Below are 26,854 nucleotides of genomic sequence, written 5' to 3'. Positions count from 1 at the left end.
TCATTCATCTATGTTCATAGTTATGTAAGCACATTTGGGTATGCTTTTATATTTGTATGTACGTCACATACATATATTGTAAGAAAACAGGACCTGATTTCCTGAAACTGTAGTCACAATAGTATTGGAAACCAATCCTGGGTCTTCTGCTCTTAACCTCCAAGTTACCTCTCTAGATCCTACCAACTATATTCTCATTTTTTATGTCACCAACGATAGATCTACAAGTGGAATGTTTAACTCTCTTAAATTTACTAAGTATAATGCTAAATAAATTATGTTGTAGATATGAAGAGAAAGGGCTATAGAAACATCGTTATTATGGGGCAAGCAGCAGGGACCATTTTCTCTTATGTGCCCACTGAAGCATTCAGAAATAATTCCCTGATATGAACATAATTTTTTCTTTCATGTATAAATAGTATTAGAGATAAAAATGATATATGTGTTATAGATTTTGTTATGTGTGTATAAATATAAACAAAGTTAGGTTGACCTTCTGACTTTTCAATTATTTGCTATGTGATCATAGCAACAATGTCTTAATTGTTTTTAATTGTACCTATAGATCAGAGCCATCAACATTCACAGTAACTAAGTCATAATTTTATTATCATAAAAGTTTTTCCATAAGTCATAAAACTTATGGACCATAGGATCATAAAACATTTTAATTAATTAATATAAATTTAGATATGTAGATTTTTTACTCATTTTGTCTACACCTTTAGTAACGCCCCCTAATTTTTTTCTGCTACTTGAATCTTCAGGTTCTATAGCTGACATATTTTGTGATTTCCATTTTACTGTGTTTATAAGACAAACTTGTTTAACAGCACTCATAGAAATTACAGGAAAAAAATAAAATCAACTTAACTTTATATTTTGGATACCATTATAACTGTGTTGAGATTTAATCTTCATGCTGTAAATGAATCAGTTGATAAATAAGTTTTCCTTGTATATCATTACAAGGACAATAGATTGTCTCTCTCTTATAAGCACATTTAAAATACATCATTTATTTTCCTATATAGAATGTTCAGTAAAAAACACTCTTACAGGGAAGGAATAACCTATTTTTTAAAGTATGAATAGAATGTACTCTTTTAATTATAGTGTAAGAAACTCCAAGAATAACAAATTAATCAATTTTTTATGGTACAGAAGCCAGGAAGCTTCATGTTCCTTCCAGATATCTGTCTCTCAGGACAGCTGAGTATTGATTTGTGATTCCATGATTCACCAGGAAACGAATGTTGATTTTTGTGATTCTGCTAAAAGAAACCAATTTTTATTATAAAGCAATTGAAATATTGATTAAATAGTATTTAGCTATTTCTACTTTCTGCTCTTCATGTGTTATTTCTCATATGTTATAAAGTTATGTTTACAGGAAAATATGAGTTTTCTAATACAAAGTTCTTACTGTGTGGTTTTCTGTTTTGTTTTGTCTTTTTTTTAAGTCCTTTAAAGTTGGTATAACACCTAATTTTCCTATTTATTAATACCTCATTGTAGTCTATGGGATATTTCTAACAAATGTATCAATAAAGATATATTTACTAATCTTTAAGTCTGTGATGTAGTAGCACAGCCTTACCCAGGGATGTTCTAGCAGGTACAGCATCTTTGTTGATCCAAAAAGACACCCAGGAAAGAACAACTGTTAGAATGCACGGAATGTAGGTCTGAATTGTGAAATAGCCCATCCGTCTGCTCAGGTCAAAAAAGATAGTCATGATAATATAATCTCCTATAAAAAACAGATATGTTTTAAATTGAGTAAAGTATATAAAATATAGATTCTAATTTACAAACTTTAGTAACAGTGACTGTTACTGCCAGAATTATTCATTTGAATCCTATTTCCTCCTTACCGGAGATTGTGTGAGAGATTTCGGTTGAATTTCTTAACCCTACAAAGGCAAACTGATACAATCTCCAGTACTTAGGATCAGCTACTTCCACTGAGGGCTTTTTCCACTTGTACTCAATTTCATTTTTAGGGTATCCATCTGTAGAGAAAATTGTAATAAAATGTATGTAGTGTAGCAAAATTTAAACAAGTTACAATTACAATAGCAACACATTTAAACAATTACTACTGGAAAGTCCAAGATACAATTTCTAGACTGCATGTAGCTCAGGAAGAAGAAAGACAAAAGTATGCATGTTTCAGTACTTCTTAGAAGAGGGAACAAAATACTCACAGGAGGAAATACAAAGTGTGGAGCAGAGACTGAAGGAATGGCCATCCAGAGACTGCTACACCTGGGGATCCATCCCACCAAAAGTGGTGCTTGCTGATGAGAGCCTGATATAGGTGTCTCCTGAGGCTCTACCAGAGCCTGACAAATACAGAGGCAGATGCTCACAGCTAACCCTAACTGAGAACAGGGTCCCCAATGAAGGAATTAGAAAAAGGACTAAGGTAGCTGAGGGGGTTTGCGACCCCAGAGGAAATACAACAGTATCAACCAACCAGACGCCCCAGAACTTGCAAGGACTAAATCATCAACCAAAGAGTACACATGGAGGGACCCATAGCTCCAGCTGCATATGTAGCAGAGGATGGCCTTGTTGGGCATCAATGTGAGGAGAGACCCTGGGTCCTGTGAAGGCTTGATGCCCCAGTGTAAGGAATGCCAGGATGGGGAGGCAGGAGGGAATGGGTAGGTGGGTGGGGGAGCACCCTAATTGAGGCAGAGTATGGAGGGATGGGATGGGGTGTTTCCAGAGGGGAAACCAGGAAAGGGAATGACATTTGAAATGTAAATAAGGAAAATATCCAATAAAAGAATAGAAAAAAAGAAAAGAATTACGAGAAAAAAGTCTTCTCTCATTCAATATTTCAGGTTTGTCAAATATAGAAAATGCTAACTGAAACGTGTGTGTGTGTGTGTGTGTGTGTGTGTGTGTGTGTGTGTGTGTATGCATGTGGGTATGTATTTGTGTGTGTTTGTGCTTTAAAGAATTATATAGCAGTTATGATGATTTTATTATATAGCAGTATTCAGAAGGATTCATAAGGACTCATGGATGTCACCCTATCATTCTTATTCATCCATCTCAGTTTTTCTCCAACATCATTGGTCTGGATTTTGAAATCATCTCAGAATCTCATGTGCTAGAATTACAAGTCGACATCACTGTGGCCTGGTAGCTTCTATTTTCTACTAGATATTCCCGAAATACTGTCAAACCAACACATGAAGTCAACAATATTAGCCCAAATGCTCGAATTAACCTAGATCCACAGAACACATGAAACTCAAGAAGGATGATCAAAATGCAGATGCTTCACTCCTTTGTTAAAAGGGGAACAAGAATACCCTTGGGAGGGAATAGGGAGGCAAAGTTTAGAACAGAGGCAGAAGGAACGCCCATTCAGAGCCCGCCCCACATGTGGCCCATACATATACAGCCACCAAACTAGATAAGATGGATGAAGCAAAGAAGTGCAGGCTGACAGGAACTGGATGTAGATCTTTCCTGAGAGACACACCCAGAATACAGCAAATACATAGGCGAATGCCAGCAGCAAACCACTGAACTGTGAACGGGACCCCCGTTGAAGGAATCAGAGAAAGGACTGGAAGAGCTTGAAGGGGCTCGAGACCCCATATGTACAACAATGCCAACCAACCAGAACTTCCAGGAACTAAGCCACTACCCAAAGACTATACATGGACTGACCCTGGACTCGGACCTCATAGGTAGCAATGAATAGCCTAGTAAGAGCACCAGTGGAAGGGGAAGCCCTGGGTCCTGCTAAGACTGAACCCCCAGTGAACGGGTTTCTTGCAGGGAGGGCAGTAATTGGGGGAGGTTTGGGAGGGGAACACCCATATAGAAGGGTAGGTTTAAGGGGATGTTGGCCTGGAAACTGGTAAAGGGAATAACATTTGAAATGTAAATAAGAAATACCCAATTTAATAAAGATGGAAAAAAAGAAATTCTCAAATCTAAGTTGATTACAATTCTATCTTTCTGGTTATAAATTCTATATAAATTCTTGTTACTGAAGTGTTCCTCTATTTGTAATCACTTGTAATGTTTGAAATATTTTGGGAAAAAGAAAGTTTTAATTGTTTCTACACCGGAGTTGGTATGCATATTACATGATCAGTAGAGACTAATCACTGTAGATATTTTCAAATAAAGACATTATTTTGCAGGATATTCTGTCATTAAAGCAATAAAATGTTTCACCTTCGAAGACCTAGTTAAGATTATTTACTCTTTCCTTTTTTCATGTCACTTTTTTATCACATTTTGTGTTGCTTGCTCTTATTAATTATAGGTATAGAAACTAGATGATATATTTAAACAATACCATGGACACTGACAAACACAAAACTATGACATTGACTGAATTATGCTATAACAGGATTTTCTACATATTGTTGTAAAGTGCTAGAAGTGAAAATTTGAATTTTTCTACTGGACTCTGATCATAACTAATGTATTAGTGTGTCATTGACACCAAGTTGTCCATACAAGATGTAGAATTCCCAAGTAATATCAATCAAAGCCAAGTGAAGGCCATATCCAGAGGTAAGAGTTTAAAAAGAACAATGATTGTCATAACATCAATATTTACCTATAAAGTATGCCGTGAGCAATCATATCTCACCTGGAAATTGAATCTTATCTCCATGAGATACAGTTTGGAAAACAAAGAACTGAGTTCTGACCTGATTAGTATAGAATTATGTTATAGTTTTGCAAGCTTATTAATATGTTTCAAAAAATTAATACTGAATTTAAAAGGATTTAAGAGGTTAAAGAGGATAAAAGCTGGGTGAAATTTGGGAATGGCTACCTCACAGTCCAAGAGGAAGTAGGTGAGAGTCTTAAAAAAAATCATTATTTATAGAAATGGAAAGAAACTTAATTTATCAATATAAACTATTGTATTATCAAAATGATCACATATTCCTAATACTTGATTATTATCTAAACAAGTATTTATTTTTGCAAACTATATATGAGTAACATGTATTAATAATCATTGAATGTAATTAATATTTCAATAAAACACTATAACTATCATATCATAAATAATAATAGATTGGTTTTTATTTTCAGGTTATTGAGATCTAAATACTCCTTTCACCTATTTTCATTAACCAAATAAACCACGTTTACCTTCGCTTTTCCAGCTTATTACAGTCTTCTCCAATATTTGTTATTCACACAGTAAATACTTTTCTCTCAATCCATTTAAAACATAGTTTAAAGATAATTTAATGAAGTTAAATGTTGCATAAGGAAGATTAATATGATTAAAACATTTTTTTTAAATTTCTGGTTGTGTAGAAACATTTGAATGCAAAACAAGATTCCTAGCACCTTTGACAAAACAGGGTAAAAATAAGGAATGTTTTATTGTGTTCTTTATTTTGTTTTTCTTTTTCTGTTGTTTGTTTGTTTGTGGATTTGTTTGCTTCGTTTTATCTTATTTCGTTATTCTTCAATACCAGTTTGTTTTTCTCCAGAGAAACAGAAACTTTGTGGATTTGAATGGGAAAGGAAGTGAATGGTATTTTGGAGGATTTGGGGCAGGAAATTGTAAGCAGAACATATTATATGCATAAGCAGTAATGGGGGGAGGATGGAGAGGGGAACACCCATCTAGAAGGGGAGAGCGAGGGGTTATGGGGATGTTGGCCTGGAAACTGGGAAAGGTAATAACAATTGAAATGTAAATAAGAAATACCCAATTTAATAAAGATGGAGAAAAACAAAATGAAAAAAATAAGCAGCAGAGATGAGGTGCAGGGACTGGAAAAGGGAAGCGGTTGGGGCTGAGTTAACCAAAGCTAAGGATGTATGAGAAGCCTTATAGATATCTACCAGCTAGTGAGCTAATTTCAAAAGGCAACTTTAAACAAAATAGAGCTCAAGTGGAATTCATAGAATAAATAGATTATTGAGTGAAAAAAATTCTATTTCCTTGTTAAGATCTATTTTCAATAAAATAACATGAAAAATATTAACGGCATCAAAATAAAACTAAAATGTGTGAAAATTACTCTGTAATGCATATATTCAGACAATATATTTATTTGCAATTTTTTATTCAAACTCAATAAACAAATATGACTTATGTTACTAAAAAGTTGAAGAATTTTAATAAGAATAACTATAATTATACTAGTTTTATTTCATTTTGTATATTAATAAAGTATATTGAAGCTAAACTTTGTAGAATTATCATTTTTTTCACTTACAGCTTGAAAATTCCAGTGGACAGGAATGTTCATCCATAGGAAAGTTATGGAGTTGAAGGTAGCATTCTGCATTAATTGTTAATCTGTTTAAAGGGGGGAAAAGTACTGCATAAAAGAAAATACTTTGAATCATCAAAAAACATGTATGTTTTAAAATAGCATTAGGACCACCTCTAATGGATTATGGTTTAATAGAATACTAGGCTTACATTAAAGATTAATGATTATTATGATATCATTCACTGTTGGGTATGAAACTCACACATCTTTTATTCTAAAGCCAACTAAGTAGCTGTTCTACTATTCTATATGTTTCAATCTCTACACTTACATTAAAATCTCTGTAACTTCAGGAATACATATATTTGCAAATATATTTATAGGAATATGAAAGTAGTACATTATGCAAGGCTATGTATGAATTTTTTCTCTAAGTTTTGTATGATAATCTTCAAAGACAACACTAAGGATCATGGCAAAGTGAAAACCTCTTGAAGCCTCAAAGAACTGCAGGCAACTGAGGAAACCTTGGAACAAGAGAGGTTGTCTTCCCAAGGAAGAACATATTCACTGTCTGTCAAGAGGACTTCCCAAGGAGGAGCATACCCATTGGCTGTCCAGGGCCAATGGTCAACCTTGAAAAATTGATAAAAGTTACACACTATATGGACTAAGCAAGTCATATATTTAGGAATATATATTTGTATGCATATACACGTACACATTAATGCATGCATACATGTACATATACATGTACGCATGTAATAACAATTAATAATAAAAGAGGCAATAAATTTGAAGGAGAGTGAGAAAGGATATATGAGAAGGAAGGAGGACACTGGAGAGAGAAATGCAACTATATTATAATCTCAAGAGTAAAATTAAAACAGTAAAAATAGAGAATTTAGTTTTTAATAAGCATACTTGTTGATGGGAATAAGTTGAGTAGATTTGAACTCATACATCAATCTGTTCTGGTCATGTTTTATTATAGTTCTTAAAACCAGAATAATATTAAATTCCAAAGAAAGATTGACAGTATTTTCCATTACATATTCAGCCATATAAGGCACGGCTAGAATGATGAATCTGCAGGCAAGCACTTTTGCTGACCTTGCAGAGCACCTATCTGGCTTCCCAGTACCCACACAGTGGCTCAGAATCATCTATAAATCCAGTTCCAGGAGATGTAAGTGCTTCCGTTTGGTTTCTAGCAGGTATGAGTGTGGGAAATGTGTAAGTAAGGCTGGGCAGTGGTGATGCACACCATTAATCCCAGCACTGAGGAGACAAAGGCAAGTGGATCTCAGTAAGTTCAAAGCCAGCCTGATCTACTTCATGAGTTCTAGGGCAGCTGAGGCTACACAAAGAAAGCCTGCCTCGATAAAATGCAAACAAAAGTAATAGACATATAAAATAGAAAGAATTTAAAACATCAAATAAATAAATGAACGAATACTACAACACTAGATGAAATCTTCTCGGCTTCCAAGAAAAAGTCCAAGGACTTTCCCCAGACCTTTCACATAAGAGCAACTCTGCTTATGAAAAGGTAACCTAAAGAGTTCCCCATCTTAGATTTTGGCAAGTAGAAGGGGCTCCTGTGTCCTGCTCGGCTGGTACGAAGAAGGCCTATTGGTAGCAGACAGAGTACTGTAGGTTACAATCACTGTTACCTCAGAGTGTAGAGAACCCTTCCATCACTCCATATCCGCAGCAGGCGATTGGGCGTTGTTATCCAGTGCGCATCAGATTTCCTTGAGTTCCTGAAGAACGTGTCAGGGATCCAAATTTTTCCCACCATGTTGCTGTTAAGCATAAGGACTTTCATGGTGCTGTTGAACTTTAAACGGCTATCAAACCAGGTCTGGGCAAAAATGATGTCTATCGTGTACTCCTATAAGATAACAATAATAATATGTTAATAATGGTATTATTTTAGATGTTTCTCTATGAAATTTGAATTTCATAGAACAAAATTTCCTATAAATGAGTAGCACTTAGATTCTGTCTCTTTGAAGAAATAATTCTGGTATTTTAAACTTACTTTAAAATTGAGTTTGAGTGACTCACCTAAAGTGAAATCCAGTAATTGCAGATACCTTCTGTGGTATTAATCTTCTGTAATATTTTTCAGTTCCATAATCTTCAGTTTTAGAAGTTATTAAGTACCATTAGCAGTGTTAAATTTGGTTATATTTACATCATACTTTCCATAAACATGAACAATATCTACCAATTTATCAAAGGTCACTCATAATATCTTTAGTCTGAAATTTGATTCCCACTATTTGAGTTCAATACTGTTGACTACCAAGCAATTACATCTGAAACTTAATATCAATGGTTCTGTATACTATCCTGTTACCAGAACTTTCTAACATCTTGTGAAATATGTATCATTATTGCCAATGGACATTTACAAGGCTGAATATTAAATTCCTATTAGAGTTCTCATGGTGAGACCTAGGGTGCAACACTCTGTAACAAGAAGTAGCTACCAGAGAGAGAAGCGTGGCTATAAATCACAAATATCAAATCAGACATCGCCTACCTTTGTAACCTAAAAAAATGCCTGCCATCCTATGAGTGTTTATTTTTTCATAAAAAATAAGGAAAGAACAATGAGAGAAAAAAGAAACTGTAAACATATGTGTGTTTCTGTGTGGCCAATGACTTGTATGTGTGCAAAATGTTAACGTTAAATGAGGAAGTAAAAGCAGTTTACTGTTGGCTAGTAGAAAGGATATTCTTGATGTGATATTTGCAATTGGTCAATTTGCTTGAAAGGAAATATTTACCATAAGAAATGGAAGCATGACTGTGAGTTTGGGTGATGAATATTTAATATCTATTTTTAAGCCAAAGAGACTAATGAATAAACAGTCTGGGACCCAATTTATCAATAGGGAAGTTGGATAAAATCCTAGGTTGCAGGAGGAATATTTATCATTTGGTTACTGGAATACAGAGATAAATTAAGAGGGGAAACTTGATTTTATCACAAACATATGATAGAGATTCTGAATCATCTTACTGGATGTTATCGGTGGTGTGCTGCATTACCTCTGCATTTTTAGCCAGGCAAATCTACTTCTAAACACACTAGCACTGGACTGACTGCTCCTTGAATTATGTGAAAATGATTATTATCATTAACATAAAAGGTTATAGTATTTAACCCTTTTCTCACTTCCTGGTCAGGGCAAATATCCCTAATAAGTATTTGATATTGGTGATATTTATCTATATTTTCTCTTCATATACTCAAATGATTAACTCTTTGAAGCCCAACACTAACTTTGCCAATGATGGAAAGTTGGCTTTTAACAGCAAATATAAACAGAGGGAAATCTAGGTACACCCGGAAAGAGAACATGGCCAATGCTATTTAGAGAGCCAAGTCATACGTTCATGAATTTGCTTGTACTTACTGGAACAACATTAAACAGGCCACTTGAAGGATCCCCAGCAAAGCCGAGGCTGCAGCAAGTTTATTAATAGCAATCAAGCTTTTTATAGCTTTATCAGACATAAAATTAAAAGGCAGTTGCTAGGGTCAATACTAGTTATTGCTAGGATATATGAAGTTTGCAAGCTACACTGTTTACACAAGACTAATATCTATGACCAATTGTCGTGTCGAGCTTCCAGGCCTCGTTCACTACTAAGGAAACACACAGAGGAAAACAAGCAGCCTGAATATTTCACTACCTGAGGGAGTGCATATGTCTCTCTGGAACTGAAAGGCACATTGTGCCCCAGAAGCCATGGATTCTACTCTGAAGAACCTATGACAAATAGCTCTCAACCCAGCTAGCCCAGGCCAACTCCATTTTCCCCTACACATTTGGACAGGCAACTACAGCAGATAATTTATATGAAACCAGGTAGAAATGTGGCTAGTATAAAAAAACATTGTGATCTTAGGCATAATTAAATTCCGGATTCCTAAGATATCATCAAAAGTGGCATTTGAGAACAATTTTCCCAGTAATAGAAATGTTCACACAACACAAATGCTATTCAGCAACATCAAGGAATGTCTGAACGCAGGGCTTTCTACCCGCGTGGCCGTAAGCTCAGCATGGATCCTTGTTTCATTATACATAATTCTAAATGTGTTCATCGCTGTTGGAGGGGTTATGGTTTCCAAGAGGTCAAATTTCCCTAAATAGAAAATATTAAAGAAAACTGAAATGTTTCTCCTCAAAACTAATCTGCGGTGAAAAGAAAGAGAGGCAGAGCGTATTTCTTGATAACTTGTCCTTCACAAAGCCTTGCAGGTGCGGCACTCCCAGGCCCCTTTAAACGGCTAATCCTTAATAAATGTCTTACTGAGATAAGAAGGTTATTGAAGTCTGTGCCATTTTATATGTAATCAAAAAATCCACTTTTGTTTACTCATTCATATTAGAGTAATTTCCAGAAAATGATCAAACTATGTTCTTGTACTTTATGTTCCCATTTAAAGGTTATAATAATCTGCATACAAAATAAGAAAAAAATTAGAAATGGAGTTTCTACTGACTCAGAACAAGTACAATTGCTTCTAGCAGAAACATTTTAGATAAGGAACAGTACATTTAATACTTGAGATCTGCCATGCCTTTCAAACTTTACTGTCTCCTTGAAATTTAACCAACAAAATGAATAAATGAGAAAAATGAGCTACTCTGATTTATAAGGTAGCAAGAGAAAAATTACCACTGGATATGACTACAGAAACCAAAGTTAAATATTGTAGCTACCTTTTGGATACATCAGTTTGCAAGGAGCAAGGGGATATTTGATATTTGGTTTTTTTTTTCAGTGTGGAAAAAAATCTTCATATAAAATGCATGATCTACCTAGCTATTAATATAGAGCTATAACTTTATTGTGCTGTGTGTTTGATCTTGATCTTGTCTGTCTACCTTCATATAAGTATTTCCTTAAATGACCAAGTCATCTGTTAGCAAAAGTAAAGATACAGACAGGAAGAGGGATGAATAGTGAACCCATATTATGGGAGTGTCCGTGGGTAACAGCTCACAGAACCAACTGCACGTCACTCAACTATCGTAAAAACAGAAGACTGGAAAATCTCACAATAAGTAGAGAATTTGATGATTTTTTTTCCTAAAAATTTTCAAGGAGAACATGGAGGTCATGAAATGATAAAAAGAGATTCAAGAAATTCCCTTGAGTCCTGAATTCGGTTGTGTATCCTTTGGCTCTGGCCTAGTTTCTGTGAATATAGTTTGCAAATATCACACAGTATCATAAATATTAATTGCTAACCCATTCATCAAACAGCTTTTGATGGCGTCATTATTGTGCTCCTTCTGTTTGATATGAATATACTTGAAATAAACACTTGAAAATCAATAAAGTTTGAATAAGTGTAGCCAAATGGTGAAGACTGGTAAAAATTATTTGTAGCTGGAAGTAATTTACAGTGATACAGGATACATAAGGACAGGACTGTGGAAGGTACAAGGCCCCTTGGTTAATAAGTTGATAATAAGACTCTAAATTTTAGCACATATTCAAATTTTGAAGAAGTGCATGATTCAAACAACAAAGGAATGGACTGTGTATGTGTGTGTGTGTGTGTGCGTGTGTGTGTGTGTCAAAGATTTTTTTACAAAATACACAAAATATTTTACATGTGTAAGCTTTTATCTATTTAATATCAAATTCTCAATTTTTCTGAGATACAAATATAGCCCTAAATCCATGTACTATTACAACTGGAGCTAAGAACCTAAATTCCTAATAATTCGTTTGTTGATTTTTGGTATCAGCTTAATCATATATTTACTAACAGGTGTAAATTTCATGATAATCTGTGTGTAATTTCAAAGAGTAGAATATCCAACCTAGGAGAGCCACAGCTAAACTCTTGCTGTAGAATAGAAAATAAGAACTTCCCCAGACCTAGGGAGACTCGAGCACAACAGAAAGGCCAGTACCAACTCCTGTCTCTAACCATTTATCACCCAGATCTGCACACAACTGTCTCCATGGATTTATGCTGATCAGTTTCTGTTGAGAACGAGCAGATACATCAGAGGGACACATGACAGAGAGAGTAGATAAGCCTCTCATATAGAATTGGCTCCAGAGACCTGGGAAGGATGGCTCCTCTGACATTTGCAGAGCAGACAGACAGCTAGAGAGAGGGTTCCCGCACAAGTTTACTATTGCGGAAAAGTTGCCTTTTGAGGAACCGCTTTTGTTCTCTTATACTTTCTTGTGACTTTGGGAGGCTTACCCCCATTATAGAAGTTAGTTTACTTTTTTAAAAACTGTTCTAATATATTAGTAAAAAAAATAAAAAAAACTTTTAGAAAAAGATCTGGGATTGTATTTTGGACAAATAACTGTTAATCTTATCCAAAGCAAAATAACCCAGAGACTATTGTTCAGAGTGTCATCCCACTAGATTAACTAGCTCTCTTTGGCTTTGGAATATCTAACAAAAAATATCCACTTCTCTCTTTCTAGACAAGGGGATGATCCCTTTTGGAGGGAGAATTTTATGTCGTGTTTTCTAAGACTGTTCACAGTTACTTCATGTTGTCTCATCTCATTTTTAATTCTGCTTTGTTTCATATTTATCAATTGATTGGAAAAAATAAACTAAAGCTTTATGTTTATAGATTCATGATTGTATTTTCACTGCATGCTGAGGTTTACTTAAATGATCATCAATTCTAGAAATAAATGACTAACCCTAAAGACATGTTGTATTCCAAGAAATTCCCAGAAAATGAGATCCGGAAAGCCATTAGGAATCAGATTTGGGTGTGTGAAACATCATTTATAAGATACAAGTGTATTCATGCTCACATTTAAATATTTCATTGCACAGATGACTAAATATAATTTTCCTCAAAGCATTCTCACTTCTAGAGTCTATATTTTTTTTGCAAAATAATTATTCTGCATTTTCAAGCTCAGCCTTTTCATGCTCTACTGGTTTTTCTTGCCCTAATTGTGATGCAAGGAAGTAATTTCATAAAAGCTTACAGCCTTTAAGAAAAATTGATCACAACTGTGCCAACTGTAGGTTCACTATGACCGCAACAGCTAGCTCTGTTCTCTTTTATCTCTTCCTTTCTGCCTCTTTTCCTTGCTCCTTTCTTTCTCCTTATGTCCTCCCTCCCTCACTCCCTTCCCCACTTGTTCCCTTCCTTCTTTCCTTTGTTCTTTCTCCTCTCTTTCCCACAGTTTCTCTCTCCCTAGAAGAGTTGCTGTTGATTGCATAATTAGGCTAAATCACAAGCCCATTTATTTTGCAATATAGGAAAACACTACTCCCATCAACTTTTCTTTTATAACAAATGGCACTGGCTTAAGCGGCATTAGCATCTTAAATTGATATAGATTCATACAGCGATCTTAACATCTATTTACTTTTCTGCTTTCTGAAAAATAGCTTCTTGCTAAAATAGTAAAATAAATAAATAATAGAATAACAAAATAACCCAAAATATCTACTTGCTAAAAATTGTGACACCTTTTCTGAAATTTTTTCTTTTGCATCTCTCCCAGATTTTCTATTCAAACTGAGAAGTGTTTGCACTAATTTTCATCAACTAAGCAACAATAAATACAACAAACTGCAATAAAAATAAAGATTATGGATCAATGTGATGGCTCATCACATTGTGTATAGTCTGAGGTTGAGCCTCAGAAGCCAAGTCATAAGTAGAAAAAGGGAACTATTTCCAGAGTTGACCTCAAGCTTCCATTTCAGTGCCGGGATGCATATGCCCACATACACACATACCATGAACTCAAACACTTCAGGAATACAGAAGGTGAGGTTTACAAAACATAAAATAAATTGTTTTGTCTAAGGCAAAATAAAATTTATATTGAATTTCAGGTACTTAAACATTAATATAATTTTGATGTAATGAGTAAGTCCATGGAAAATGAGCACACCAGATCATTGAGGCAGATATATATATATATATATATATATATATATATATATATATATGTTTTGTCTGCTAGTGCCATGTTAAAAATGTTTTCTATTGTTCTAAAATATGATTTGTGATTAAATTCATTTTTTGTAATTGGTTACAAAAATGTCATAACTAGTGCCTAAGTAAGGAAATTAAACTATGGTGGCAAGTTTTAATGATCATAAAAACTAAGGGAATAAACTTAAAAGTCAAAACTGAAGGTGCGTTTCTTCAAACAGAACAACCATTCACCAACTCCCAAATATCCAAATTATTTTCTCCACTCCACAGCACCTGCAGACTACTTACTCTGTTAAGAAAAAAATGAGCTTTCTTCCTGTGCCATTTTTCCTGTTCATAATTTCTCAAGTTAATTCACTTGGCATAATAACATTTCCTGTTAATATAGTAAACGAAAAGAAAATATTTTCTTTGATGTGTAAAACATACATCTCATGTTTTTCCCCTTCTTAAATGTAGAAGCAACTGAGAAGAAGAGAAGAGAGGAAATAGAGTTGGGGAAGCAACCTAGAGAGGTTAGAAGCATTTGTGTCTGTTATTCTGTCTGCCCCATTGGCCGGGTAGCCTACAGGGCAGTCCTATAATTGGAATCCAGTCCCGCTGATCATCCAGATTGTCTCTGAATTACACACCTCATATCTGAATTTTGCGTTCTCAGCTCTGCCTCCATTAGCAAAACCAGTTAGAAAATCTAGCAAGAAGAATCTATGGGCCTTCAGAAGTTGTGTTCTGCGACAACGAGAGAGGTCACTCTGGTACCTAGGATCAGAGGGATTATGTTCTGAAGATGTGGTCTACCCCATGACAGGTTGTTAATGCTTACTTCTCTCCTGGCTTTCATTTCCAGTGATTCCCACTAATACCCACTGCATGGAGTTAAACCTGCTAATCTCCTGCTCTAGTCTCTCTACATAAAGAGATCTCCTTTCACTTTCTGGTTGCTTCTCTTCTTTTGCCTTCACTGGAGAAAAAAAGTGCTGTGTCCCTTACTGAATTCTTTAACCACTGGTTGTTTTCCCCACTAGTAAGTGTGAGCTGTATGAGATCAACAAAATAAAACCATAACTGGGGGTTGGGGATTTAGCTCAGTGGTAGAGCCCTTGCCTAGGAAGCGCAAGGCCCTGGGTTCAGTCCCCAGCTCCGAAAAAAAAGAAAAAGGAAAAAAAAATAAAACCCTACCCGCTTCTCAAAGACAGTAAATGTGCAAGTAGGAAAGAGCTTTACTCCTATTACATTGCTCCTGTTGATATTATCTTGCTTCAGATCTGTATGTACCTGCTTTTTGTCTATATTTATGCATTTTAGTAAGAATGTAAATAAAACTATAATGCTTCTTCATGTTACTTAGTTGTTTTCAGCCTGCACCAGTACATTCTCAAATATTTTAATATAAATTCTCAGTATAAAAAGTAAAAAAACTGTTAATTGGCTGAAAACATTCATGTAGTTAATATAAAAAGCCCTAATTTTTAAAATAGGCATATGATATTTCAAAGTCGTGATCCAATCCTGAAACACAGGAAAGAAATCTGCAATTAATTGTGAAATGAAATTTTAGGTGTTATTATGTGCTACTTAATATAGCCAAGTTTTACAAAGAAGGATAACATGGTGTAAGCAAACCTGGTCCCATCAAACAGTTACAACAGTGCATGAATACTTGCACTCGGGCTGCAGTGGGCGGGCAATTACTGAGATAAGGGTGAAGCTCTTGTCTGGTGAGCTGTGCTCATGTTTCTCTGCACTCACAGCCAAGCAATTCTTTTCATTTCATGAAATATTTGTCCTGGATTTCTTAGTTAAAATTGTCTTCGACATGGGCTTCTTACGAGCCCGTTTTGTAACTGTGGGCTTTTGATTCATTTTCTCTGTTGTTTGTTTATTTTTCTACAATAAATTCTATGTTCTGCACCACGGAGATCATTTTATTCCCCACATATTTTAGTGTCATTAGCTTCAAAAACAACTTCATTTCATTAGCTCTTTAAGAAGAGGTTCAGATGATTCACGAAGTTCTGACTATAGTCCTCTCTCCCCTGAGTGTTAGCCCATAAATAAGACCATCTTTTAGGCCACTCCAACAGGGCACCACATTATCATTTCAGTTTTTTGAGCTACAGTCTTTTTATACTCACTTGCATTAAGGTAACTAGTATGTCAGTCATGTTATGGTTAAAATGCTGTCATTATACCCATCGGCACAGACAGCTCTGGAAGTTAGTGTTAGCCACGGACACAACATATTCGGAAAGAGAATTTTCATTTTATTTTATCATTTCTATGGTATGTATGTATGTATGTATGTATGTATGTATGTATGGAAACATGTATGTATTGCCTGCATACATGTCCAGGCACTCCATGTGAATATCCCTACAAGAGGGCGTCAGATACCCGGGACGCGAGTTATGATGATTATGAGTTTCCATATAGGTTCTGGGAATCAAATGTAAGTCTTCTGGGGAGTAATCATTATGCCGAACTGCTGATCCAGGAGGAAGAGAGAAATGAAGTATGGTATAGTATAATTTGGATGACTACACTCAAAAGTTAACGTATCTTCACAGTTTTCCTGGTAATAAATGAGATAGGCACATACGTCACTTGTACAGCACTTGGCTAGCATGTGTGCGGGCACTGAGTTCAATTCCTTAGTAAGTACCGTGTAGGAAAAGAAATTAAGGGCTATAATAAGACACAGTTTTCCTTCTGTAGTATTGAATAAAATAGTTCAAGGGAAAAAAATAAGACAAATGTTAGACATCCTTGGAGTGAATTGTACACTCCTCAAATTCATAATTGAATTCTATCTGTTCAGTGCCTCAGAATGTGATTGTATTTGCAAACAGGAAATGTTAATAAAAGTACTACTTGAAAAATGAAACTTTTAATCTCCGTCCTAACTCACTAGGATTTGTAATGAGAAAAGAACATTAAGATACTGAAAAGGGGGTTAGAGAGAGCTAGCACAGTGGTGGGGAACTGCTGTTCTACAGGACCAGAAATCAGTTCCCAACACCAACACCGAGATCCTTACAACCATGTATAACTTTGATTCTAGGAGCCTCTGAAGTTTTTGGCCTCCAGAATACCTGTTTTATGAGCACACATCCACAAAGGCACACAGACTGGTAGACCCTGACAGTCACAAACACACACACACACACACACACACACACACATAGACATATACTTTTTAAATTTAAAATTCCTATTTTTAAGAATTACACTCATGAATACTGCATTCACATGAAAGCATATACATAATTTTATAGAGACAAATATTTAAAAGCATACTGAATGGGACACCAGGAATAAGTAAGCACACAAAAGCATTGTTAGGATCCCAGGGGAACAAGACATGAACGATGCCCATGAAAAACTTGAACTTCTATTTCCCCATTTGTGAAGTGAATTCCTCTCATGACAGTCTCTGTTTGTTTACAGTAACCCTGGAAAATTAGTCACTGATGGCACTGTTAGAGGACCTACATAATAAGTATATCACTGAGCCCCATTACGTATTCACAGGAGTCTGAGTGCTAGAATGGAATTTTGTAGCTTCCTAGGAGCTACAAATATTTATTCTTTAATAAATAAAAGCTATTAAAATGCTTATTCTGAATGCCTTCAATCATAAAATTGCTAGCAGAAACTATGTCTGTTTTGTTTGTTTCTCTACTAAGCTTTCTTAATTTTAGTCTGTTTTCTCATTGGGCTTTCTCATTTTTCTTTTGCTAGATTTCATCAGAGATTGACTCTTGATAAATTGAGTGATAATTATTTATGCACTAGAAACTGAACCCACTGTAATGAGGTGTTGCTACTTTTTCCCTAAAGAGTGTCACAGTTCCACTTGCCTGTATTTGACACAGAGTTCGTCTAGTTTGTTTTCTATAGCTGTCATAAAGACCACAGTCAAAAGCCAAACGAAACCAAACAAAACAGCTAACAAAAAACAAATCTTGAGGAAGAATGTTTTTATCTGGCTTGCTGGTCGTTCTCCGTCATTGTGGAAAGCCTTGGCAGGAATTCAGGCAGGCCAAAGCCTTTTTAAAAGGAACTGAAGCATTGACCTTGGTGGATTGCTGCTTACTGGCTTGCCCTCCAGAGCCGGCTCATTCTGTTTTCTCATATGACCTAGAACCACCTGCCCAGATTGTGGTACTACCTACATCAATCATTACTTAAGAAAATTCCCCAAACATGTACTCAGGCCAACCTGATAGAGTCCTTTTCTCTCAACTGGGGTTCTCTGTACCCAGATGAATTTACTCTGTGTCAAATTGTCAAACTAACCAAGGTAATAGTAATTTCAGTCTGAAAACAAAATTATTTCACCATCAACCATCTTAATTCACACATTTCCTCATTCTGCTGTAAGGCACACTCATGAACCCTGTATTAAAACAGCTCTTACCATGTTTATGGGATCAACAGGTCCAATGCTGTTTACATAAACATCAGTTTCAATTACTGTGGGTCTCACTGCAAATTAGCACAGAATGGTTAATGATATCAAGGATTAAGAGAAACCTTAAATTTAGTTTTGCATCATATCATTTATATATTTCAATAATAATATATGTCATTATGAAATTAGCAACAAAAACCTGTTACAACATCTGAAAGTAATTCTGATTTGAAATCAGTTATATGAGTATAAATCACTGAGTTGATATTTCATGAGTACCATCTAAAATATTAAAGACATCTAAAAATTATTCACCAAATTTTTTTTCACTGAGATTACAACTTTAAATTCAATAAAATGTTTACCAAACTCTTTCTGAGCTCCTTTAGGCCTTTAGGGTTAGACTATATTTTTATATATAATAATATATATTTCTATTTGTATATAAATAACATATATACTTAAATTTAATGAGTCTTTTGTTAGTGAGTGTATAGCAATCTTGTTTTCATAGAGTAAGGGAAAAGGTGTTGATTTCTAACTATTGCTGTTTTCAAAGTGCTTATCTAATCCAGGATGTCTAATTTAAGGATACAATGTAAAGTCACTAAATAAAGAGTTGAGATGATATAGAATAAGTTCTACCAATTAGAGCCACTTTTGGCACATTGTGAAACTAGCATACATATCAAAGGAGGTAATGTAAGAAGCTGCTTCCAGACCTGAGACTCATGAGGATCTTAGCAAACATTCATTTATTCCTTACTTTATGTTTTAGTAACAGTGTTCCCTGATGTTGTTGATACTGGTTTTTACTGATCAGTACAGAGATGTTTCTATGGTCCTCATCTACTTTGCTTTGTGTATTGCAATTAAAGGTTTTTCAGGTAGACTCAGAGACCGCATCTGATTTTGCATATTCCATCAAAATGCACATCAATGGTCTGCATTTTAAATTGTTATAAAGTGATATGATTTATAATTAAAACTTATGCACTACAGCTCCATATCTGATGGTGACTGAAGTCCTTTGTTCCTATTAAACCTGCCTCTAATGAGATTTACCAAAATATTTGACAATTGTTTTTCTGCCACGGAGAATATTTTTACATACTTTCTTTAATTCTACTTGTCATCTCCATAATCAAACATGCAAAGGACCGTTTTGATTTGGTTCATTGGATTTTAGTTGAGCCAACACAAAACATATTGACAGTGTAGGCATGAGAGGATAAGAGTTGCAAGAGACAGATGTAGATACTTAACAGCCAACCATTGATCTGAGGTCAGGACCCCTGTGGAAGAGTTAGGGGAAGGACTGAAGAAGCTGAAGGGTATGGCAACCCCATGAGAAGACCAACTGTCAACTAACCTGGACACCTGGGAGCTCCCAGAGACTAAGCCACCAACCAAAGAGCATAGACGGGCTGTTCTGTGGCCCCTGGCACATGTGTAGCAGAGGACTGTCTTGTCTGGCCTCAGTGGAGAAGATGCACCTAATTCTATAGAGATTTGATGCCATAGGAAAGAGGGGATGAAAGGGGGAGACCATCTCTGAGGCAAAGAGGAGGGGATGAAGAATTCTGAGAATGGGGGGACAGAGATGGCGAACAACATTTGGGATAGAAATAAATAATACAATTAATTAAAAAAATAAAAAAAAGACAGTTGCAAGAAGACAATCTATCATGTCTTCCAGAGAACTGGATACAGGAAATGAGTGAGGAGAAAAGTCACCTTGTAGGGACATTTGTCTGTAATCACAGCATGGCTGGAACCATGGTGTTCAGTTCACTGTTCCAACATTGTGAGCCTTGAATGCTTTGCCTTTCTAACCAGATATACATTACCTGTGTTCCAGGGTTGTGTTAGTCTTCACTGAATTCTCTTGCTCTTTTGCAAAGGGCTGAATCTGTCAGTTTCAATGTTTATCAAGTTATTATTTACTGGTCTACCTAACAAAGCCCACAAGCTACAAATTTTCAATAGAAATTCATAGGCATTTTTTGTAAAACAGTGCTCACAAAGACATGGCGATGATTAGCATCTGCAGCTGGGGGATCGCTCATTCTCTACATAGATTTGTTTATGTGTTCCTTCTGACAAGAACTGTTGACTATTATACTCATTTACCTAAGCAGAAATACAAATAAATCATTTCAAAGTATCTTAAAAGAAAGTTGAGTTTCCAAACTAACATAGCATAAGAAAATGTAATTTAAATAGCTAGCCTCAAGTGGCTGTCTTAAATAAAAATAGGTCACATGATTTAGAGGTTTGGAATCTATATGAGACTGATGACATCTAAGATGAGTGCCTTTAATTGTCATTTATTCCTGATAACTATTTACTGGCGGCAATAAATAGATAATTAAGCTAATTATAGCTACGATTTAAAGGATAATTTTTATGCAGCCAATTAACAACACTACAAGAGGTTCCTTAGTTGAATTTGTTAAGTATATTTATTGTCATTCTAAGTAATTACAACTGATCTAAACACACAACTCTTTCATAATCAGATTTTTTCATTTATACTCATAAATCAAATATTTGGGGTTTTTTGTATTTAATGCACAACACTTACTGCCTACAGTAAAAACAAATGAAAATAGGTTATTTATTTTGAAAGACGTGTTGATCACATTAAAATGTAGGAACTTCTACATATTAATCAGTTATGCTGACTCCATAATAGCTATACTTCTGAACTAATTATCAGATAAAATTGTGTATGTTAGTCAAATATGAACTCTGGTGTTTGGGCACAGGCTAGATGACATCCAGTTACTGGGAGGGTTGCTGACAAACATCAAAAAGCAAGGCCACTGAGGTCCCCACGGTGGAGGAAACATCACCAGTTCAAGGCAAAATAATGCTGCTGACATAGATATTTCATGTCTTATTTTAATATTTTCTTAATAGGTAAATTGCTGGTTTATTGTATAAAGAAACTAAATTTGGATAAGAAATATGCAATATATTATTCTGAACTGTGTTTTTGTAATACCAGAAAAGGGGAATGATACTATGATGAAAATATTACTAAAATGAGATACCATTCTCCATGTTTGTTTATAGAATATGAGCAATTTTTGCTTTTTACTCTCTGTGTTCAGTGGTGACAATAATGCTTCAATAACAATCATGAAACACATTTTTTCTAAAGATGGTTTATTTTCCTATATCATCTGGTAACTGCTGGCTGGTACTTAGTTAAGGTCGTTTAAACTGTAGCCCTGCAAAAGATAAGGGAACATGGATGTGAAAATTGTGGAAAATGTTTCAGATTAATTTTAAAACTAAACTTAATGATTATGAGGCACAAAATACAGAATTAAAGAAAAGTCACAAGGTTCTGTAGGTTCCCTATCACAGTGACTCACTGTCCTTATGACTGACTTATACCGCAAGTATTGTTCACAGGTAAAATTACTCAAAATCAAATGTTTTTAAAAGTTGAGGTTACCTCTCTTGGGCACATACCCAAAAGATGCTCCAACATGCAACAAAGACACATGCTCCACTATGTTCACAGCAGCCTTATTTATAATAGCCAGAAGCTGGAAAGAACCCAGATGTCCTTCAACAGAGGAATGGATTTAAACAATGTGGTACATCTACACAATGGAGTATTACTCAGCTATCAAGAACAATGACTTCATGAAATACATAGGCAAATGGAATGAACTAGAAAATATCATTCTGAGCGAGGTTACTCAATCACAGAAAAAACACACTTGGTATATATATGAGTGTATATTAGCCAAAAACCTCAAATTACAAAAGATGCAATCCACAGACCACAGGAAGCTCAAGAAGAAGGATGACCAAAATGCAGATGCTCCCACTCCTTCTAAAAAGGGTGAAAAATATTCATAGGAGGGGATGTGGAAACAAAGTTCAGAGCAGCAACTCAAGGAATGGCCATTCAGAGACTGACACACATGTGGCCCATATATATATATATATATATATATATATATATATATATATATATATATATATATATATATATATATATATATATACAGCCACCAAAACTAGGTAAGATTGATGAAGCTAAAAGATGCATGCAGGAAGGGACTGGATATAGATCTCTCCTGAGAGACACATCCAGAGCATGTACAATACAAAGGTCAATGCTAGGAGCAAATCACTGAACTGAGAATAGGACACTCTTGCAGGGAATTAGAGGAAATATTGAAAGAGTTGAAGGAGCTTGTAACCCCATAAAAACAACAATGCCAACCGACCAGAGCTTCCAGGGACTAAACCACTACTGAAAGACTATACATGGACTGACCCAGGGCTCCAACTGTATATGTAGCAGAGAATAGCCTTGTTGGGGCACAAGGGAAGGGAAAGCTTTTGGTCTTGCCAAGGTTGGACCCCCAGTGCAGGGGAATATGGGGGGGCAGTAAGGGGGAATGTATGGGGGGAATATTTGTATGGGGGAGGGGGAGGAGGGAATGGGGGCTTATGGACAGGAAACCGGGAAGAGGAATAACTTTTGAAATGTAAGTAAAGAAATATATAATAAAAAATTAAAAAAATATTTGAGAGAGTATCTTCTTGACATCATGTTATGCAAAATGGGACAACAGCAACATTTCTATGATATTTAGAAAGGAAAACACATTTTCAGATCAATATGAGAGAAAAACATTTTAGAGAGAAATGCCATTTGGCCTCATGAAGTGATTTTTTAAGAGTCAGCACAGATTATGTTTAATTCATCCCTACCCACATCTATCAAAGATCTTCCTTGAAACAGTCTAACAACAAACAAGAGACCCATACACTAACAAGAAACTGAGAATGGCCTGCATTAGTTCTGTAAAGTTCCTTTCTGAGCTGTGGCTTTAAATATTCCTCACTGGTTTGTTATAAATTTTATTTATTTTGGAGATTATAATATAATGACATTTCTCCTTTCCATTTCTTTCTTCTAAACCTTTTATCTACCCAGCACTCTTCAAATTCATGAATTCTTTTTCTCACTTATAATTATCACATGCATGAATGTATATATGTATATCCCTAAATATATCTGCTCTGTCACTATTGCTTCTGTGTATGTTTGCAGAGATCACCATGTGGCAGTGGACATCCATTTTGAGTGCTCTCCTTGTGAATGACCATCTCTCCTGCTCCAAGCTTTCCTCAGTTGTCTATGTTTCTTTGCATAGGATTAGCGCCTCACAGACCTTGCAACAGCTATCTTGGCATGTTCATGCTGGGCTCCCATTTCGGATAAACATACTCCTATAAATACACACCAAGACAGTAAGAGACATCCCAGGAGGAATAAATATACAAAAAGAACAGAGTTTCAGGTTAACTTGACCATCTACGTAAGAGAATGAAAATAAGTCTTTTCTCCACAGAGGGTTCTGATCATGAATTCTTGGAAGCACTTTTCCAATCCCTTTCAGAATGTTTCAGGAGAATTTCAATATTTTTAATAATGTTGACTTGAACATTTATTTTATTTTATAAGAATTCTGCTTTCATCTGGATGTATCTTCTTTTATTAAGGCAGTTCGTCTAAGTCAAACCTATAATAAATGGAGGACATTTTTACAGACTTTTCTCATTGTCACAAAATAGTCTTTAAATCATTTAAACTATATAATTGATTGAAACATTTTACATAACAAATGTTTTAAAACTATGTTTATGAATTATATTTCATATAGAAACCAAATATATTGTTTGCAAATGATACAAACCCAATTCCACGCAAAGAACCACATTGACTAAGGAGATTTCACAACTCTTGTTTTCACATTTTCATATTCCTTCCAAAATTTTAATTTTAATTACCAAATCATGGTCAGAGTTTTATGATTTTTTTCAAATTTCTTTATGGATTCAAATATCTGAAAATTACTTCTCCAAGGAACTATTTTAGCCACATTGCTCAGTTAGGAGAGCCAGTGTTCAAATTTTACTAGAATGTCTAACTCTGGTTTATTTAACAAGATTTTGCCCATTTACTGAATTGAGTCAGGGACCATAATTTTTGAGATACTTTTTTCAGAATTTATTCATTTATTACTAATTTGGTAAATTCACAAATAGAGACAAAAAGATTTTGGAATTTCACTGAATCCTTAAGCTGTAAACACATTACCAAAGGAATCATGAGGATCCAGCTATACCTCTCTTGGGCATATACCCAAAAGATGCCTCAACATATAAAAAAGACACGTGCTCCACTATGTTCATTGCAGCCTTATTTATAATAGCCAGAAGCTGGAAAGAACCCAGATGCCCTTCAACAGAGGAATGGATACAGAAAATGTGGTACATCTACACAATGGAATATTACTCAGCTATCAAAAACAACGACTTTATGAAATTCGTAGGCAAATGGCTGGAACTGGAAAATATCATCCTGAGTGAGCTAAACCAATCACAGAAAGACATACATGGTATGCACTCACTGATAAGTGGCTATTAGCCCAAATGCTTGAATTACCCTAAATGCCTAGAACAAATGAAACTCAAGACAGATGATCAAAATGTGAATGGTTCACTCCTTCTTTAAAAGGGGAACAAGAATACCCTTGGCAGTGAAGAGAGAGGCAAAGATTAAAACAGAGACTGAAGGAACACCCATTCAGAGTCTGCCCCACATGTGGCCCATGCATATACAGCCATCCAATTAGACAAGATGGATGAAGCAAAGAAGTGCAGACCGACAGGAGCCGGATGTAGATCGCTCCTGAGAGACACAGCCAGAATACAGCAAATAGAGAGGCGAATACCAGCAGCAAACCACTGAACTGAGAATAGGACTCCCGTTGAAGGAATCAGAGAAAGAACTGGAAGAGCTTGAAGGGGCTCGAGACCCCATATGTACAACAATGCCAAGCAACCAGAGCTTCCAGGGACTAAGCCAGTACCTAAAGACTATACATGGACTGACCCTGGACTCTGACCTCATAGGTAGCAATGAATATCCTAGTAAGAGCACCAGTGGAAGGGGAAGCCCTGGGTCCTGCTAAGACTGAACCCCCAGTGAACTAGACTGTTGGGGGGAGGGGGACAATGGGGGGAGGGTGAGGAGGGGAACACCGATAAGAAAGGGGAGGGGGGAGCGGGATGTTTGCCCGGAAACTGGGAAAGGGAATAACACTCGAAATGTATATAAGAAATACTCAAGTTAATAAAAAAAAAAAAACAGAAATGGGACTTGTATAATCAATATCAATATATTAGTGTTATAGTTATGATTCTGATGTTTGTATAGGATATACAGAAACTAAAAATAAATGTAAAGATATGGTGATAACCTCACTTCTATATGAAATACTTTGGATGTTAGTTTACACAATAATGCAGAGATGAGGAAAAACCTGGGGAAACAGGTGTTTTAAAATGCAAGCAATGTGAAGACAGTGATAGCCTTAAGAGAGCTCATAGGAATTACTGAAGAATCCCCGTAATATTAAAGATATTGAATTGTGATTGAACATCCTTCAACAAAGAAAACTTCAGGTCCATCAAGCCACTTGTGCTATTTCACTAAGTTAGATAAAAATATGGGTAAGTGCTGTGAGGTAGCCGGGATTTATCTGCAGCAAGGGAAATAACTTGGAGTAGAGTTGGGCATCCTGCATGAAAAGTCCTCAGGCACTTGTGTGCTGAAGTTATCTGACAAAGTGAATATAACAAGTTAGTAGGCTTTTATGATAATGTGGAAACCTTTTCAGTTACTTCAGGGATCTCTGTGAAACCAAGGAATCAGGTTCTGAATACAAGTCTTAGACCCAGACAATGTACATCACTCTTGTTCAGTAGAAATAAATGGTCAGTGATAAGAATATTTCTAAAACACTTCTCGACTATTAGAATTAGCCAATATTCATTTAATTTCCCATATGTCAGAGAAGAAATTAAAGAAGACTAAACTGTGTGGCCAAAGTAGCACTTAATGTAATGTGTATAGCTCTCCCCAAGGTTTCAACATTTCCAACAAAATGGGAAATGTCGTCGTGCAGAAAGGAAAGAAAGCATTTATGCTCAAATTCCAAAATGGCTTTCTGGGGATAGACAGAATCAGAAAAAGACAGGGAAAGAGGTGAGATGGGGGTACAGAATTGAAATCAAACTCTCTTAGAAATACCCCAAACATTGCCTCATCCTCTGTGCGGCTTTTCTTCTGTTAACAGAATGAAATGAGGTTTGTGAGAGAAGGAAGTCCG

At 35.5% G+C, this 26,854-nt stretch overlaps 1 protein-coding gene across 1 annotated transcript in view; it reads right to left on the bottom strand.

Moving 5' to 3' along the window:
• Gabrg1 (gamma-aminobutyric acid type A receptor subunit gamma 1) overlaps positions 1-26,854 on the bottom strand; it is a 75,231-nt gene that overhangs the window by 15,807 nt on the left and 32,570 nt on the right. Inside the window, 5 exon segments of the mRNA NM_080586.2 lie at positions 1,604-1,756; positions 1,881-2,018; positions 6,240-6,322; positions 7,916-8,136; positions 18,645-18,712. Of these exon segments, the coding sequence (NP_542153.1) occupies positions 1,604-1,756; positions 1,881-2,018; positions 6,240-6,322; positions 7,916-8,136; positions 18,645-18,712 (663 nt within the window).

The sequence above is a fragment of the Rattus norvegicus genome, chromosome 14 (assembly GCF_021556685.1).
Source record: "Rattus norvegicus strain SHRSP/BbbUtx chromosome 14, alternate assembly SHRSP_T2T, whole genome shotgun sequence".
In the NCBI taxonomy this organism is placed as follows: domain Eukaryota; kingdom Metazoa; phylum Chordata; class Mammalia; order Rodentia; family Muridae; genus Rattus; species Rattus norvegicus.
This window is presented reverse-complemented; position numbering and strand designations above follow the sequence as displayed.